Source organism: Clarias gariepinus, chromosome 21 (assembly GCF_024256425.1).
Source record: "Clarias gariepinus isolate MV-2021 ecotype Netherlands chromosome 21, CGAR_prim_01v2, whole genome shotgun sequence".
In the NCBI taxonomy this organism is placed as follows: Eukaryota; Metazoa; Chordata; class Actinopteri; order Siluriformes; family Clariidae; genus Clarias; species Clarias gariepinus.
In genome coordinates this window covers 18,685,021-18,704,636 of record NC_071120.1, presented here as the reverse complement: position 1 = coordinate 18,704,636, position 19,616 = coordinate 18,685,021, and the positions used below count along the sequence as shown (strand labels likewise).

At 37.0% G+C, this 19,616-nt stretch overlaps 1 protein-coding gene across 1 annotated transcript in view; it reads right to left on the bottom strand.

Annotated features, from left to right (window-relative positions):
• tmem8b (transmembrane protein 8B) overlaps window positions 1-19,616 on the bottom strand; it is a 152,520-nt gene that overhangs the window by 91,735 nt on the left and 41,169 nt on the right. The window contains exon 2 of the mRNA XM_053481276.1: window positions 7,548-7,737. Coding sequence (XP_053337251.1) covers window positions 7,548-7,737 — 190 coding nt within the window. The remainder of the gene's footprint in view (window positions 1-7,547; window positions 7,738-19,616) is intronic.

Here is a 19,616-nt window from a genome sequence, read left to right as displayed (position 1 = left end):
CGGTTAGTGTGTGGACAGCAGTTTTAACTGGAAGAATGGTACTTCATTACACATGTCTAAATTAGTCCAACAAACCTCTTTATCCCAGCATATAAGTAAGTTTATCTTAAAGCTTTCTGTTTTTTTGTAATTACAGTGAAACTTATAGGAATAGTAGACTACAGTTATGTCATGTTAGACATCTTAGCAGCAATAAGGTAATTGATAATCATTTCTTTTATGACTTTATCAGGCTCACATCATTGTGGAGGAATTTTGGCCCATTGCTTGAGTTGATTGTGTTTCGCATAGTTCTCTCAAGGTCCCGGTCTTTATATTGGGTTGAAGTCTGGACTTTCACTAGGTCATTACAAAACCTTGATTCTTTTACTTTTCATCCCTTACAGGTGTGCTTTAGATCATTGTTTATTGCATGATTCAATTTCGACAAAGCTTTAGCTGTCGAACAGATGGCCTCACATTTGCATCTAGAATACTCTGGTATACAGAAGAGTTCATGGTCGACTCGATGACTTTAAGTTGCCTCCTCCACAGCTTTGCTCGACAGAGGGCATGAGGTGTTTCTGCTAAAATGCTATTTGGTTTTCCCCAAACATGGCACAGGGCATTAACGCCAAAGAGCTCCACTTTGGTCTTATTTGTCCATAGCATATTGTCCCAGAAGTCTTGTGGTTTGTTCAGATGCTGTTGTGTGAACCTCAGTTCTGCTTCCATGTTTTGTTTTGGACAGAAGAGGTTTTCTCCTGGCAACCTATCCAAACAAACCACACTTGTTCAGACTTCTTTTAATAGTAATAGTTTTAACCTGCTCAGTGAGGCCTGTAGGGTCTGAGATGTAGCTCTTGGGTTTTTTGTATCACCTTGGGGTAAAAGTAATGGGATGCCCACTCCTGGGAAGATTGGCAACTGTCTTGAATGGTTTCCACTACGGGTTTTTCAGTCCTTAAGGACTTATATGCAGCAACAACTTTCCTTCTTGGCATTGTGTTAAAAACCTGAATGCTTTAGACTAGCAAACTTCTGGTTTTATCGGAGGTCTGCACACCTGCTGATGATTTATTAATCATGCGCTTATGATTAGCAGCACCTGGATCCAACTTACCCTTAGTGGATGCACTAGGGGGGTACTTAGTATTGCCCACTTTTTTCTTCTTTTTGGTTTCACTTTTGTTAAATAAATGATAGCATGGTGAAAAAAAGAATACATGTTGCTATTTGTACGAGGTTGTATTAGTATATGAGGTCCTAACTTTTGAACATGACTATGCAGTTAGCAAAGTGAGAAAATGTAAATCCAATTCCACCAACAGGTCTTGGGAGCCTAATAAACAACAATTTAATAAACCAAACTTACAGCTCACCCCTAGTATGTTAATAATTCAGAGACTAGAGCACTTTAATACTAGCAGCACAATGATGGCACACAAACACGGAAATACAAAAAGGTAAGACGCATCCACACTTCCCTGCAGCAAAAAAAAATTAACTACACAGATACAGAGTTACAGATATCACACAGCCCGAGTTTGAAAACAGGTTCAAAATGAAACCCCAGGAGCTTTTGTGCTCTTGTCACTTGTCTTGCAATTTATGACTTGATTACGTTTGTTGATGTGCTCAACCTTTGAATCTGATATTATGCAAATGAATGGCATAAATCTGGCTCTTCTTGTTCTCGTCTAAACAAACAAGCACAGAATACAGATTGGGTTTGAGACATTAATTGAGGCAAGGATTTGTTTCGCTGTCTCACATTGCAAAGGTACATGGAGTGACGGATGCTTTAGCGAGCCATATGATGGGAATTAAATCTCCAAAATATAGAAGACCAATAGTTGAATTGCATTGAATAAAATACGTCATTAAAGAACCAGTCAGTCAGTGGCCTTAGACTTACAGTTCTCACTATTGTACATACTTTTGTTATTACTTGCACTGTTATTTAATAATTCATAGGCATCTATGAATAGCATGCTTTCAGATGAATAGCTTAATGATAAAAGAGGGGACTGTAAGGGGTTAGTCTGAATCTGAATGGATTTAACTGACTGAATTGAAAGAACTTGTCAGTCTCATAACTATAAGGCAGAAATAAATCAAATAACTGATGATGAAGATATAATGACATCTTTCTCTTTCCTCCAGCTAGATGTTGCTTTAGCAAATCATTATAAACCGCAGACTTGAGGTGTTAGGAATTCAATGTACTATTTAACAAACACACACCCCTGGATATAGTCCATGGATTCACGAACAATTTGAGAACCACTAATGTAAAACATTCAAATCTTACATAAGAAATAAATAAAGTGATAATTAAATAAATTATAAGCATATCCTAAATAGTTACATTATCCTTCCAAAGACAACAAGCCAGTCCTTAACTGAAAGCTTCGGTAAGACCTCAGGAGTTTTGCTACTCTCCACGTCCTTGGTGTACGCTGGGCCTAATTAGAGTTGTCATGGTTAGTCCAACCCCATGATATTGATCCCAACGCGGAGGCGTGTGGCTGCTTTCCACTATCCCCTAGTGGTCTGACTGAATTTCCGCCTTCCCTACAGTGTTATCTTCCCCGCTTTAGCTCTCCCCAGCACTCAACAGCATCCTCGTTTAATTACCATCTCATTGTGGCACCCCCTGCTTGCTTTCTGACAGCTGAATTGACAGAATGAGTACCTGGCCCCGTACATTATCACAGCAGTAATGGGGCCTCATGGTGGTGGTTCGAGAAGCAGGGGGTTAGTGGTAAGTTGCAGGGAAAAACACAGAAAGGTTCAGCAAAGTGCTTTATTTAGTTGCTCACCATTCTGCTTGTATTGGATGGGAGTGTTGTGTAAACACTAAAGTACCAGGCTTGGCTTAGAAGCAGAACCAAATCCGACTTAATTAACTACTCGCTGAAGTATCCGTTGTAGACGATAAAAGAGTTTTTAGAAATAGTTAAAGCTAAAAATAACCTGATGAGCTTTAATGTAAATCAGTGATATTAATAAATTTAGGTTTATAGTACAAAGAGATCAAATTTAGGAAGATTGAGTATTTTACGCCTTGTTTTGTCCTAAACGACTCATTAAGTAAGTAAAAGTTCCCCCTTATACCACTTCAGCGCTGTTACTTCTGCGGTAAAAATATTAACTTATCCCAGGAAAAACATTCATTTTAGATTTTCTAATTAATATCTATTGGTGTAGGTGTTTATTTACATTGAGCAAGTAGCTTATTTTAAAGTAGATTATTAAATCCTCAACATAAATGTTCATAACAGTGCTTTTACTTAATATTTTGTTTTCATTAATGGTGCAGGTTTAACCTCAGGCAAATATCCAAGTACTCCAAAAGTTTCATTAAATTCTTTCCGGACAGTTTTTCGTGATGCTGTGACATAATCTGGCTTCAAATAATGGTTTCAGATCCTCCAATGTACGAAACGTAAATATCATATTATTGATATTGATATTATACTCTATTTTATTTATATAGATAATTTAATTATATGTAATAGATATTTTTATAACAATTATGCAGGGAGGCATTTTAGCGCATAACACTGGGCTTTCAGTTCGGGTATTTTATACGCCCTCACCTCAGACTGCTGTAGATATGTTTGCTCTAACGATCCGTGTTTTATCCCACAGTGACGTAATTTATATTACTGCTTTTTAGTAGCATCATGGTTTTGGAAAATGTGGGACAAACTTCCTGCAGAAAGAATAAACGTACATTGATCTGTCCATTCAACTTTGAAGATTCAGTTTTCATATTATATTTTTCTATTTTTGGCGTAAGCCATGCATGTGTCGCTTTTGTTTCAGTGTCTTGTGGATTTTGCTGGGTTGTTGGTGCATTACTCTACATAGAAACTTCGTCCGGACGTCCGGACCACGCCCACCTTAAAGGAAAAGCAATTAATTAGTACAAAAAAAAAGCACTAAATGCTGTGACCTTATCTGGCACATATCGCCAACGTTTTCATTAAATTATGCCCAGCCATTTGTGCATTATGCAAATTCTGGCTACAAAATACATAAGGACAGACAGACATGGAAAGAGAAAAATTTTCGGGTCCTCCAGTGTATAAAGCGTAAAAGGCATCATTGAAAGAGCGAGTTCTGACCAATGTACAGACAAAATCTGTATTATTTATGAGGACATCAATTTGTTTAAAACTTTACTACTGTACAGCAATAAGTCACATCAATCAGCTATTAAAATAAGCCATAACTATACATTTTAAACATTTTATAGTGTTTACCAAGACCCATATACACTTGCATATTCATGCATTTATCAACAATGAAAAAAAAAGAAATCATGCAGATACAAACCAACCACATCAGAATGGGGGAAAAAACATGATCTCATTACTTTAACTGTGGGATGGTTGGTTGTTTGTGCCAGACATGCTGGTTTGAGGATTTCTAAAACTGCTCCGCTTTAAGCAGAGCAGTCTCTCGAGTTTATGAGAGTGGTGGAAAATAAATAAATAAATAAATAAATAAAAACACCAATAAAAAACAGCGACTGAGCAGCAGTTCTGCAAGCAGAAATGCCTTGTTAAAAGTCTTGTTAAAGGTCAGAGGTTCAAGCTGACATGAAGGTCACAACAGCTAAAATAATCACTCTATACAACTATGGTAAGCAAAAAGGCATCTCTGAATGCATAAACGTCTAGACCTTGAGGCACGTCAAGAATCCGAGGCACCAGTTGGCGCAAACTTCTAAAGATCTAAAGATTAGAAAAGGACCAGGTAATGTAATTGTATTTACAGAAATATATGCATACTCAGCCTGTATAACAAATATCTTAATACATAATGAGATTAGAGTATTTATTATTAGAGCATTGTTATTTCCCACTGTTTTTATTTACGCAAGCAGAAAAAAAAAAGCATTTAATCCACGAGCAGGCCTTGAGGTCATCATTTTTATTAGCATACAAGCTAGAACATGCCTGTGCAATCTGTAATTATTGCATTATCCTCCCCTAATGTGAGGTCTGACATTAAGAGATAAATAAGAGCTCCTTGCAAAGATACTTTACAGCATGACTCAATACTTGCCATACAGTATGTACTGTAGTTCCTGTAAAGGTACCAGAGGAGCCTATTCGGTGTTTGGTATATTATTGAAACCGTCAAATATGCTTTTATATAACATTAGAGTCATGGCATCCATGGCGCAGACGGTATTTTTCTAAAGTGCCTTAACCTTTCATCCATGCTGCTTTGACTTTAAGGTCACCGGAGGAACTGAAGTGCACAAACACAAGAGCAGCTCAACCATAAAACAGACTTCCTCTATCTTTAATATTTGTCAAAGGCGTGACTAACACCCCACCGAGACGGGATTTGTTATCGCTACCAGTCATATCTGCAAAGCTCGCTCAAGGACGAGCGTGTTTTTTTTTTTTTCATTATACTTTGCCACAATTTAACCACAAAAACCTACCCAAATAAACTCAACAGTAAGCAAAAGCAAGGTTGTGTATTTGATGGATGTTTAACAACAGATTGAAGGCTAAGCTTTAAAGACTTACATTTTCTGTTAATGTCACTGTGAACGGCAGGATCAGGGGATCGGTGCGAAGTTAAACTGCTGCATTCCAGCATTACATGACAAAGGGAACACATGGATCATTCTTGGAGGGTGTGAAAGAATAGAAAGGAGATAATTACAAGCTAAAAGAACATTTTGCAAAGTGTGAAATGTTCAGCACTGGCAGTAGGATCTTCCATTACTACTTTGCATTTCAGAAAGACGGTTTGAAGCATGGTGTTGATTTAACCAATGAGTTAACAAGGTGCTAGATACACTCCTTACAGAGTTCGGTACATTAATATGATGCCATCTCAGAGGTGCACATCCCAAAGGTGCCCTATTACTGTAGATTTGGATCTGGTGACTGTAAAGACTGTTTGAGTACAGTGTACTCATGGTCATGTTCAAGAAACTACTTTGAGAATTTTTTTTAGAGTTCTGACACGGTGTGTTACCCAATGATCATAAAGGCATGAACATGGTCAGCAACAATACCCAGGTAGGATGTGACATTTAAACAATGCTCAATTAGTACGAAGAGGGACAAAGTGTGCCAAGAAAATATTTCCTTCACCATTACATCACCACCACCAGTAGTTTACAACAAATTCTAATCCTACCATAGGAATGTCACAGAAGCAATCAGACCAGTCAATGTTTTTCCAAAAAAAATCCAATTTTGATGAGCCCATGCAAACTATCCTCGGTTTCCTGTTCTAGGCTAACATCAGACACACCTGGTGTGTTGCTGTAGCCCTTTTGCTTCAAGGTTCAACATGTTGTGTATTCAGAGATGCTCTCTGGAATACCTCAGTTGTAACGAGATGTTATTTATGTTACTGTTGTCTTTCTATCAGCTCGAGCCAGTCTGGCCATTCTCCTCTGACCTCTGGCATCAACAAGGTATTTTCGCCCAGAGAATTGCTACCCATTGGATATTTTCTCTTTTTCACGCCATTTTCTGTAAGCCTTAGAGATGGCTGTGCATGAAAATCCCAATAGTTCAGCAATTTCAGAAACACTCAGACCAGCACCAACAACCATGCCACATTCACTTAAATCACATTTCTTCCCCACTGAACTTCAACAGATTGCCTCGACCACGTCTACATGCCTTAATGCATTGACTTGTTGCCATGTGATTGGCTAATTAGCTATTCGCAGTAAGGAGCAATTGAACAGGTGTACCTAATGAAGGGGCCAGTAAGTGTACTATGTAACTCATCAATCAATTAAAAATAAAATTGAACATTTAGAGAGAAACTGCTAAAAATCCAGCTGTAAAATATGCAGGTATAAATTCTGATTTAATCACAGTGTTATCATGCATATAATATTTACTGATCTCTAGTGTACATTGCACTCAGTTACAGAAATGTGGCCCCTGCACTGAGGTAATAAATGGCGTTTTTATGGAGAGTAGCAAATAACCAGTCAAGTTAACTGACTAATAGTTCTCAACTGACTTTTATTTATTTATTTATTTTGATAGATCACAGCTCAGCACTGTTTCAGCCGAAACATTCTTTCAGTGATGTCACTGAAAGTTTTACCCATAACATGTAATGACCCTCTGCCATGGCGATGCAAGATAAAAAAAAAAACAAGTGTAAACTAATTAGCCGGGTAAAACAATGACCTGGAGGAGAAAGCGTGCAATTTTTTCCTAGGTCTAATTAATTTCATTATGCCATTAATATTCTTAGAACTTAACTTACATGGATTGCATGACATTAAGACAGATGTGCTATCTAGTGCATGTCAAATTTAATACTTGAGAAGTAAGTATAAACCAAAATCTGTTCTGTACTTGATGCACATTGGGGAAAATAAAATCCTGTCTGTATACCGACATACACAAGTTTTTTTTTTTTTCTTTCACTCATTTTTTTTCCTTGTTATTGTTTTGTTAGCAATCTTGACACCTCTGATTTCTTGTCACAACCACAAATGTATTTTCTATAGTGGATCTATAAGAGAATAAAAATTGATTGTCTTGGAGACTCACACTGTCACGTTGCGGTCAGGACAGTTGTCTCCAAACGTCCCTCCTTGCTCCTTAAATGTGATGAGGTTCCAGACGGCCACGACTGTATCATCAGGCACGGTGAAGTGGAAGAGCTCCACGCTGGCGAATGAGCGGAAGGCATTCAGCTTGCGAGGTGTCCGTGTGAAATAGTCTGTCACAAACAGGCAACCTGCACATACAAGCAGAAAGCAGAGAATACGTTAGATTCATGCATTTTGACTCCAGTCGCTTACAGCACTTACTGTATGCCCTACTTTCTGTTGAAGCACACTAAATCTAATCTAGATCTTAATAATAAGATGTCGATATGATAGACTATGAGTTAATGGATGTTTAGAACTACAGCTGAGAACCTCTGAGATGTCATGCATTTTTCCCAGCTGTGTTCTGTAAAGAATCGGTTATGATGTCGTTTGATTGAGCCTCCCTTCTGTATTGGTGATTTAATCGAATTCATTCTTTGTTTGGCTCTCCTTCAAAACAATCTCTATGCTAAAAATTAATTTTGCTCTTATCCTCCAGCACAGGGCCAGAGAGAAGACACCAAGATGACATTTTGCAATCTGCTGTAATGAGCCTTGCCTTCCTGTGGCACCACTGTCAGCAACCATAATGGCTTGCAATCTTCTCGTTATGTGTGAGGAGGAAACATTTATACTCTGGCACCTAGGTATTTTCTACTTTCCATTCTCCGTGTGTTCAACAGGCAGCCCCGATTTATTGCAATTTGTCTCCCAAGGCCAAAGAGAAGTGTTCCTAATAAACACTCTTGTTTATCTGGATGCTGACTACTCCTTCAGCGTGGCTACTTTTATATTTAGTATTCTTAACAAGGATTCTATCTGTGGAGCTTTAGGGCTGACAAAAGTATTTGAATTAAATACATGTCACATTATAATAAGTTTTTTTTTCTGGAGTGAATTTAAAAAAGTTTCTTGTTTTTTTTAATTTTTTTTTTATTGGTTTGTCCATTTGTTTTAGTGGGCGTGGGAGCTGAGGGTCTAGGTTGTTGGTCTGAGGCTCCGGGTTCAAGCCCTGCCGTTGGTGGGTTGCTACACCAAATAATACCTAGCTACAGTACTGCATGCAGTATCAGTCCCAACACCCGATAAAATGGGAGGGTTGTGTCAGAAAGGGCATATGGCGTTAAAACCTGCGCCAAAGTTTTGTGCGGATCGGGCGGTCCGCTGTAGCGACCCCTTGACGGAAGCAGCCGAAAGAAAGTTTTGTTGTTTAATTGTTTCAACATTAACTCCTTTTGATATCACAGATGTTACGGTTTTGTGATTTCAAAAAAACTGAATTACTTAGTACACATAAATCAATTGTATGTAAATTGGGCCAAATATGAAGCAACCATGATTCTTGAGGGAAAAAAAAAAAATAATAATAATAATAATAATAATAATAATGACTATTATTGGATTCAAATAGCTAGTTTTTTAATTTAATCAATATTAAGCATTGAATGCTCAGCATGAATATTTAGCTAAATGTTCTATTTAGTGAGGCTCCAGTAACCGCTTGCTTGCAATTCTAAGACTGTAAGAGTTAGTGATTAATAGAAAATAAATTAAGAGATTTAATAGGACACAACGTCACTTCACAGTCTCGGGTGCGAGTGTGGCAGATTACTGTAATTAACTAAATGCTGAGTTTGATCCCTCTGAGAGCAGTAACTTTTGCCAGTTGCTTCACATTTGACATAACTGAAAAATTTCTTAACTGAAATCCCTCAAATATAGCTCAATTTAAAAAAATATAAATAATAAAAAAAAAAAATTATAAACTTTTCTTATGTGAAGTTTTAAGACATATTGTATATTCAGAGATCGGATGTTTAAAAATCTCAAAACTGTATCCTGTCATTTCAAAATATAAGTGAGTAAAGGCAAATCTTACTTAGCAAGTTCAAAACAAATACAAACAGCTTCTAGGCTCCATACAGTAGTTATCATCTCAATAATCATTATGCCTTATTATACCAGCTCATTGTTCTGAGGATCTCTGAGTAAATAGTCTCTCAGCCTTCTGTTTCAATCACATTATCCTCTTTTCTATCTAAATCGGTTCTGCTTTTTAACCTTTTGTGGTGCATTCGGCTATCGCCACCCCAAAACCATTTGCTCAGAGTACAAATGAAAGGAGCTTAATTGGCGAGAATAGTCTTTATCCAGCGAAGTTAACCTCATGAGCTGAGGACGCTAAAAGCTTTAGTCGAAAGAACGAAACGACTGTTCGGGACTAACTGCTTTCACAAGCTGTTTTTGGGTTGGTTGGTGGCTTTGGGCCTCAGTGAGTATTACACTATAGCTTCACATAGAGGATTGCTTCGCATACAGGTTGCTGGTGCAATTATAGCAAATGCGCAACATGGAGGTATGGGTCAGGACAATGCAGGAGGAAGCTGTCAAAGTAAATCTGTCTAGCTTACAGCAGCCGAGAACTGAACCGAGAGGCAATATAACAATTACACAAACTGCAGCTGTACCTGAGCTTCTAAATGCTACGACGCTTTCTCTTCACCTCCCCCCCCCCCTTTCCCTCTCTACCGTTAGCCCCTGTTATTTACAGACATAACAAATCAGCCGCACTGACACTTTTATTAAGCTGATGGACTCTCAGATGTATGACACCAGCATGGGCTTTTCATCTGTTAGCTCCGACAGCCTCGCCGCTTCCCACACATCGTCTCCTCGCACAAAAGCATCAAAGTGTGAACAAAATTACAGTGTGAACAACCATCCAGACAGGCAGAGAGCATTTGGAGCTGTGCACACTGTGCTGATGTTACTCCATACTAGCAACAATTTAGCATGAATTTTGATAAGCATGTTTTCACCAAGTATCAGTCAGACATTTTGCACATGTACACTGTATCCAGAACATCTAGGTCAAAAGGACAAGCATTTAATAACAAATCACATAGTATAATTACTGGAACAATGTGTATCTATTAGAATTAAAACTTCTGGGCTGTCTCTTCCACCCCTGACAGGCCGATTTGTCCTCCTGCCAGTTAAAGAACCATGTAGTTTGACGGTTACATACGCTAATGTGATGCCTACACAGCTCACTGCCGGATTACTGTACATGACCCCTCATGCATCAAAGCTATATATATGTGTCCCTGAAAATAAATACCAATATTGTATTATATTTTTTGCTATATACAGTTAAAGTCAGAAAGTTTACATGCACCTCAGGCAATACGTTTAAACTCAGTTTTTTCACAATTCCTGACATTTAATCCTAGTAAACATTCCCGGTCTTAGGTCAGTTAGAAGCTCTACTTTATTTTAAGAAATGTGAAAATGTCAGAATAATAGTAGAAAGATTTATTTCAGCTTTTATTTCTTTCAATCACATTTCCAGAGTGTCAGAAGTCTGCATACACTTGTAAGTTTAGTAATATTGCCTTTAAATTGTTTAACTTGGGACAAACTTTTTCGGCAGCCATCCACAAGTATCTTGAGGATAAGTTGTTGGAATTTTAGCCCATTCCATCCGACAGAGCTGGTGTAACTGAGTCAGATTTGTAGATCTCCTGGCCTGCACACACTTTCTCAGTTCTAACCACAAATTGTCTATTGGATTGAGGTCAGGGACAATCCAATGCATCAACTTTATTGTCCTTAACCCATTTTGGCACAACTTTGGAAGTATGCTTGGGGTCAGAGTCCTTCTGGAAGAACCACCTGCGGCCAAGCTTCCTGGCTGATGTCTTGAGATGTTGCTTCAATATATTCATACAATCTTCCTTCTGTAAAATGCTGTCTATTTTGTGAAACGCACAAGTCCCTTGTGAAACAAAGCACGCTCACAAAATGATACGGCCACCCCAATGCTTTATGCTTCTGGTGATGTTCTTCAGGTTATAAGGCTCACCCTTTTTTCTCCAGACAATAAATGGTCATTATGGCCAAATACTTCAGTTTTTGTTTAATCAGACCAGAGGACATTTCTTCAAAACTGTAGTCTTAGTTCAGAGGCAGGCCTTAAAATACATCAAAAGGTACATGTCCAATTAAACCCAAATGATGCCTATTAGAAGCTTCTAAAGCCATGAACAAATTTTCTTGGAAAGCTGTTTTCAAAAAAGGCCCATTCATTCAACACAATATAGTGAATTAAAAGTGAAATAATCTGTAAATCTAAAAACAACTGTTGGAAGAATTACTTGTGTCATGCATAAACTAGATGTCCTAACAGACTTAGCAAACCTATAGCTAACATGAAATCTGTATTGGCTAAAAATGAGTGATTTTAATGACGTCAACCAAGTGTATGTAAACTTCCAACTTCAACTGTATACGCAATCATTCTCTAAGCCTCTTGTATGCTTGCTGAGACTAGCTGTTTAGCCTGCACTAGGCAGTTTGATCGTTTCAAAAGGTTTAATATTTAATTTTAAAAATCACTCAAAGCCTCCAGTGGCCAAATACAATATTGGAAAAAGCAAAATACTGCTAATGTAATAGCAAAATGAAGTCTAGTATGTCAGGAAAAAATTGCATTTCATGGCTTAGATAGAACAGATTAGACTTAGTCGCACACCAAAAACTGGAGACCACATGCAGTAAATACAGGGTTTTAAATCACAAACACCAGGCAGTTGGGCAAAGAAACTCCTATTCATCTGGTTGAAAAGCTCACATGCACACATCACTATTTTCTACATTAACTATTCCATCTTTTCTAGAACAGAATTACGGTTAGTATATAGAAAGACAATTGTTTTTCTCCGATTCGATCATGGTTGTATATTAATGACATGTTTTAAATTGTGCATGCTTTTAGTTTGAGTGGTGTGTTCACAATGGGAAATTTAGAAAGTTTAATATGCTATTATGTATCAAAATGTATATACATTTTTTTACTCAAGCAATTGCAGTCTACCTTAAGTCACGAAAAAGTGTATGGCCAGAGGATAGCACAGTGACTTAAACTGTGCATAAAGACAAAGAGTGGGAATGTTACTTGATCACTGATGTAAATATATACAACTTCTATAGGATTGATGTAGTGCTGCATAATTAATCGCATAAAAATCTAAATCGCAATATGGACCTTTGCATTTATTTAATAAAAAGTCTGCAATTTATTACAGGTAATATATGCATAGTTACAAATTCATGTACAGTTTGTCAATAATTTAAATATTTGTTCATTTTCAAGGTGATAAATTAATTTTATACATTTAATAGTTAAATAAGCACAGTTTAAACTCTCACCATAATCAAATGTGATTTTTATTTATTTTATTTTTTATAAATCAAATTGTGTAGCCCTAGATCGAATTAAATTGGTATACTAATGTGTATAGTGTAAATATAAAATATTTTGAATAGTACACTGTATTAGTTTAAAGAACATTAGCACTATGGGCAAGTTGTCTTCTTCTCTCATGGCTATCTGAGCCAAGTTTGACCATTTATTAATATTTACCTATGCGATAATTGCATTAATGTAATATTACACTAGCCAGATTTCTCAGAAAAACAAAATGATACATTGTTTGCTCTTCTAATAAAACCTGCAGCTAATAGAAAACACGTGACATAACTGCATATTCTTAAAAACCTGTTGTCTCCCTTTCAGCAAGTTAGTTAAGTGGCACCTTAACAATTTAATGACAAAATTACAGTAAGGAAAGGGCGATGAAATAAGAGTAGTAATTAAATGAAAACGTACAGTAGGCATCAGCGCTAGACATGTCTTTTTTTTTTTCCTCCCTGAGCCTTACGAGGCTTCTGCATATTCTCTCAATGACAGGGTCCAGTGATAAATCACGGCCCACATTTTATTATATTTCATGTCAATATCTCTCACACAACCAAGTTTACTGCGGCTCAATTCAGGTGCCCTTCTTTTCAATTTCACCCTGGGATTGAAGGGCATTAAAATTAATATCGGCCTCCTCGCCGCGTCTCCCCCTGCCCCCCTTCCACTTTTCCCAGCCACATTCCGCCTACAGCATTGATGGCAGATCAATAATTGATGATGACTCTCTCTTTCTCCCCATCTCTCTGGTGTACCGGCACATTTCCAAGTGCTTTCAAGGCACGGATAAATGAAGTTGAAGACATTCAAGACACACACTCGTGTCATATTTGTCCACTTGTTTTAAACAAAATGTGAAAACATTATTATGCATCTTCTTTTTCAGTAATCGGAAAAAAAAATAGGAACCATATAACTTGTTTATTCCATTCTGAATTCTGGTCTTTCGCATGTTTTCACTGATTTCATAATGCCTTGTTTCAAGGTGTCTGAATTATAATGGATGACTTCCACATCACACTGAACAGATGTTCCTGTTAATTCATGCTTCTCACAACTTGTCAAGGTAATATCCCAAACATTAGGACAGATTAGAGCATCAGGAGAATATACAGTATTGTGTGTGTGTGTGTGTGTGTGTGTGTAAGAAAAGCTCCTACTGCATCTGGAAAGATGCCAAGAAGAACAAAGGCTGTCCTCGGCTTAGTCCAGCCCACGGGGACATATACAAGATGGAGGGTAAACAGTGTTGGACACATTTTTATAAAAGCGCATGTGCATACACACAACCCTTAAAAGCAATGGGTCCAACCGCTTTTTGTGAATGGATGCTAGAATTTCAGTAAAGAATTTATTTAAATAGGACAAACGAATTTTCGTGATGTGCATAAATATTATAGACACAGATAAGGGTCTTTTGTACACCAGCACATTGAATTTAAAATGAAAAGAGATTGACAAAAGTATGGTATTAAGAAGGGCATCATTGAGCTTAAACAAAAAGAACAAAAAAAAATAGTTTCGTCCATAGCGAAGAGTAACATTTTTACAACATCTGGCAAATTCAAGACCACTCGAGGATGTAGGAGTGTCATTGTCAAAGTCTGCAGTTAAGACATGGCTTTATGAAGCAAATACAGACGCTTCACAACAAGATGATCCAAATCATACCATATCATCCGACAAACATGGTGGAGGCATGTGCTATGGCATAAGCATGTCTATATGCCAATGGAACCGGGTCACTGGTGTTTATTGATGATCTGACTTCTCATAAAAGATAGCAGGATAAATTCTGAAGTGTATAGGGCTAAACTTTCTGCTCAGATCGAGCTCAATGTTGCAACAAAAAAAAAACCCTGCATAACGGTTGAACTTGACTTTGCTGACATCTTGAGTGAGTATTTTGTTTCAGTTTTAGTGTGGTGGTGTACAGAGAACAAATGTTTTTAAAAAAATGTTTTAAAAACTACTACTTTCGTTCCAAAATGATTGGACCTGACTATATATAACTAATGTTTTACCAGGTATTGAAGCAACTTACTTATTGTATACTTTTAAGCTACCAGTGTTAACTGCAGCCTGAAACTCACTTTGAGAATGTTCATAAAAACAACCTCTACATGACATATGTTTAAGAAAGCCTTTTTATCTGTAATCTTAACATAGAAATAAAGGTATCAAAATTTAGATGTTAAATAATTAACATTTACAGATTTAAAGGTCTCTTTATGTAAAAATGCTGACCTTAGAATTTATCTTAGACCAGGAACAACAAATATTTAACATTCAAATTGTATTTCCAACCATTTTAGTTGTATCACCTCATTTTTATTCATAACATTATTTCTATGTCAGTCATAAAGATCTAAACTCACCAGTCCTGTGAAGAATTTTTAGCCCTCAAAATTGTAATATAATTACATATAAATAAATTAAAAACTTCCTTTGCAATTCCCACAATTATTCATTGTGAGTCTTTTCATAATAGTCTCGTTGATTAAGACATGAGCACTTCTTGTTTCTAATCTTATTAAATTGATTTGTGCTCCGTTTACCACATTGCCATTATTTGGTTAAATGATTTTTGCTTCGGTTTACAGAGACTGGGTAGCCACAAATCTTCGCTCTGTTTAATATCTTATAAACAGCTGCTGTGATACTTTAATACTTTTAAATACATTAATTATAATAAATATTTGCTTAAGAACATAATTCATCTCCAAACCAGGCAGACACATTGTGATTTCCATACACATTAGCCCTTTTACTCATTTTCTAAAGTTTTATTAGATCTGTGAGTAAAAATTGTTTTTTTTTTTTCTACTTGTAAAACTTGTTTCTACTTGTACTTGTAAAGTAAACTACCAGAAAACTGTATTTGGTAGAGATGAGGGTTGAGATAGGACTTGAAAAAAAGTGCAGACTATTTTTAAAAAATAAAATAAAAAACACACATTAACATGGACATAACTAGGACAAATACCCTAGCCAACCAAAGACCAAACAACATGAAGAAGACAGATTCAAGAAAAGTGAAACACAGGCTTCAAATAATCCATCTCATTAGAGAGAGACATTGAACAGGTGGAACAATTAGGAACATGTGACACGAGGTGCAGTGCAAACGTCAAAATAAAAGTCCTGTAATACAAAAAGGCATTGTTCCAGAAATTTCTTAAAGAAGAAATACCTTACAAAATAATACCTTAATACAAAACAAACAGCAGTCCTGCTAGAAATGCTAACGTTCTATTTGGCTTTATAAATCCACAAAAACTCCATTATAGAGGTTTTGTACCCCCCCCCCAAAAACAATGTGTTTGACTTCTACAGATGCTTTTTTAACTAATTTAAAAACTTTAAAAGAGAAAAAGTGCATGAAACTAATAAAGACGAATAAAAGTCACTACAAATAAAGGGCTCCTAGCCTCACTAAAATATCTTTGACGGTTAAAAATAACTAATGCTTGCCTTGTGGTTTCCCTCCTGTTTATCCACTTCTGCTCATCATCTCTAGAGTAAATATCAGAGTCGAAGTGCCTTTATCGCTGTTAGTATTATAAATATATAATCCAATGCTGGGAAACATGATGGCTTGATGTGATGTAACCATTATAGAATTACTAGATCACATCTCGAGTGGAAATTTGAGACCCAATAACCAAAGAACCAAATAATCCTCGCACCTAGAAATCTATTAAGCTTTCTGTTGAGATTAAAGTATGACTGCATTGCCAGTGTGACTCATATGGAGAGATCCAAGTAGCAATTCAAAAACTAATATATCAAGTATGCCCTTTTAAACAACATTAAAGCTGGTCATCCTCTCTGCTGGGAAAAAGAAAAGTACTGATAATTTTTAAGTAGTGACCTCTAGAGCATTCTGCTTAAAAATGAAACCAATTATTTTATGCTGTAGTCTAAAGTTTAAAACATTTTATTTTATCATTAGTCAGGTCTTTCTTAACTTCAACAGTATAGTGTTTTTTTTTTTTCTTTTAATATACCAAGGCAAAACTTTTTTCCTTGCCTTAAATTACATGTCACATACAAAAGACTGAAGATCTACAACAAATCATCAACTTGCCATCGGATTCAGATAAGGATACAATGTTAAACCTGTTTAAGAAGCTAGAAACTATAAACTACTGTAGCTACTGCCTATTCAAAAATGTCCCTGCTTTAGAAGGGTCAAATGATTATCCCGCATTACGCAATGTAAACAACTAATGAGATATGACAACACTTAATATAACCTGAAAGGTCAATAGTGAAACATTAACGTCATGGAGAAACAATGCAATGAGCACTCAAAGGATTGGGACTAACCAGCTGTGTGGCCACAAGAAAATCACTCGTTAGTGAGAAAAAAGGCCTCGCTTTGGTAGGTAGCATAAAAGATTGGACTTTGGGACAATACAAAAAGGTCTTGTAATCTGATGAGCCCAGGTTGACCCTATTCAAGAGTGACCATGTAAGAGGGAAAGGGGAAGCTCATGACACGATGCAGCCACCAGGCATACTGCTTATTGTACAACCCTTTGGAGTCTTGGCTCAGCAATGTTGCTGTATGTAGAATTAAAATGAAGTCATTTAATGACCTAAATGTACTGAATGAGCAGGTTATCACATCTATGGATTTTTTTCTTTCCTGATAGCACATCCATACAGTATTTAAAGACTCAAATTGTGAAAAAAAATGGTCCTGAGAGCATGAGGAAACATTTTCATACATGAACTGAGCTGCATATGCCGTAATTAAAGCTAAAGTCAACTGAAAGAAATATCAGTGTGTGTGACTTTTTTGTTAAGGCATTGAATTATTTATTCACAACATAATATTGTTAAGTTCTATAAGTGTTTCTAGTATTTACATGGACATAAATATAATAATGATCAGAATAATAATATTACCAACCCTAAGCACTTAACAGTTGAAGTTTTTTTTGTTTCACATAAGCCCCTTAAAAATGATTACATTTTGTTTTAAAATCCATGTAGCAAGGTTTTCACATTTTAAGACGCTATATGACTCCACACTCCAAGGCTGACACTAAGCTCTAAAAGCAGTACAGCATAGCAGAAGCATTGCCCAGAGTTCAATTTGCCTTCTAACAACTCATCCTCCTCCTAACCCCAAATCCCCAGATTACATCCTTCAAAGCAATGCACGCGAGCTTTCTCCAGCAGAGCGAGGTGTAATCTGCTCTGCCACCATCATTACCTGGACATCTCTCAGTCTGACATGTGTAAGGAAGCTGTGAAGAATGAGAAAATGCTCCAGCTCCTGGCCAAGCCATTATATGCAACCTTAGAGCATCATTGGTGTATCACTTCGTCCACTACATTCGCACCTGCTTGTGCTTGCTTCATTATGGTCAGGGTGAGGTAGAACCAGAGCCTTTCACACAATCAATGGGTTTGGAGTCAAACTCATTCATTTACTCATTCTTTGTCAATAAACAGTGTTATTATATGTGTGCAAGAGGGTGAATATTATTTTTCTTTTAATGTAGCTCCCTTATGATGGACCACTCTACTACACCACCCTACCGTACCCAGCTGACAGGCATTGACAAATCAACAAACAGGGGAGGATTTTTTATTTTATTTTCCTGAATTCAATAAAAATCACAGTCTATACTAAATCTACCACTTTTTTCTCAACATAAATCAGACAAAAGCATAATAAGTTCTTATTCCCATATGGAGAATTGACTAACTGTCATGTCTCCTCTCTTTTCCTGTTTCCCATGCCACTTAATGAGATGACACCTTTTCCTCAAAAGGCTGCATCGTTGAAACTCAGCAGCCAAATGTCAAGATTGAACAGTGCTCTTTTCAGGATGAAGCTTGGATTTTAGCACTGATCTTCCTGCATGCTAAAGACATGAGGGATATTTTTACATACTTCTAACAACAGGAAAAGTAACAAAAGAGTAAAAAGCTATACAGTACCCTTTAATATTAAGCATCCATCTTTATATAACAGATGACCAGTGGTAGACCAATAACCTGGCATACTGTGCATTTTCCCATTGGGCCAACACTCCTTGGATGCACCCTTGAATATAATTTATGTTCTTAGACATAATTTAAATGACTTTTTTTATTGTGCCAATGGCTTCCACATAAACCACGGACAGCGCCCCATGGGTTCATTTCCTATGATAAAACTGCGTCTCGTGTCAGATGCCATGGATGTCATGGATGAAGGTGTCAAATTGGTAAACAAAAACACAGGGGGTTTGAAGTTGTTGTCGGCCAGCAAGTGCCCCCAAAGGGCAGGGGCAGCAATAGCTCCAATAGCTACAGTACCCAACACTATACAGCAACAGACAAAACATGAAGGAGGAGAGGTGGCTGTCCTTGGACCTGATGGGAAGATGAGTTCACAACGTAGCAGGTGTGTGATGTACGGATGGCCAAAGAGGGACAACGTGAGCATGACAAGAATGAGGGACGAAGTGAGCAGAAAAAGAGTGTAATTGAAGCGGCAAGCATGGATTAGCTTTATGATTAACAAGTACTCACAAGGAGGGAGCAGGGACATAGTTTGCTTGCCATAAAATCAAGACGATGATGGAAATTTTGAAAACTTTAAATTATTTGATCACCTACAGTACTGTGTCAAATCAGTCAGTCAATGTCAAATAGCACAGGATAAGTTTTTGTACATAGCAAAGCTCCCTAAATGCAGTCACCTGGCTAATATAAATTCACCTGTCTATTCTAAAGTTACCTTGCTAATGTTATTTTGTC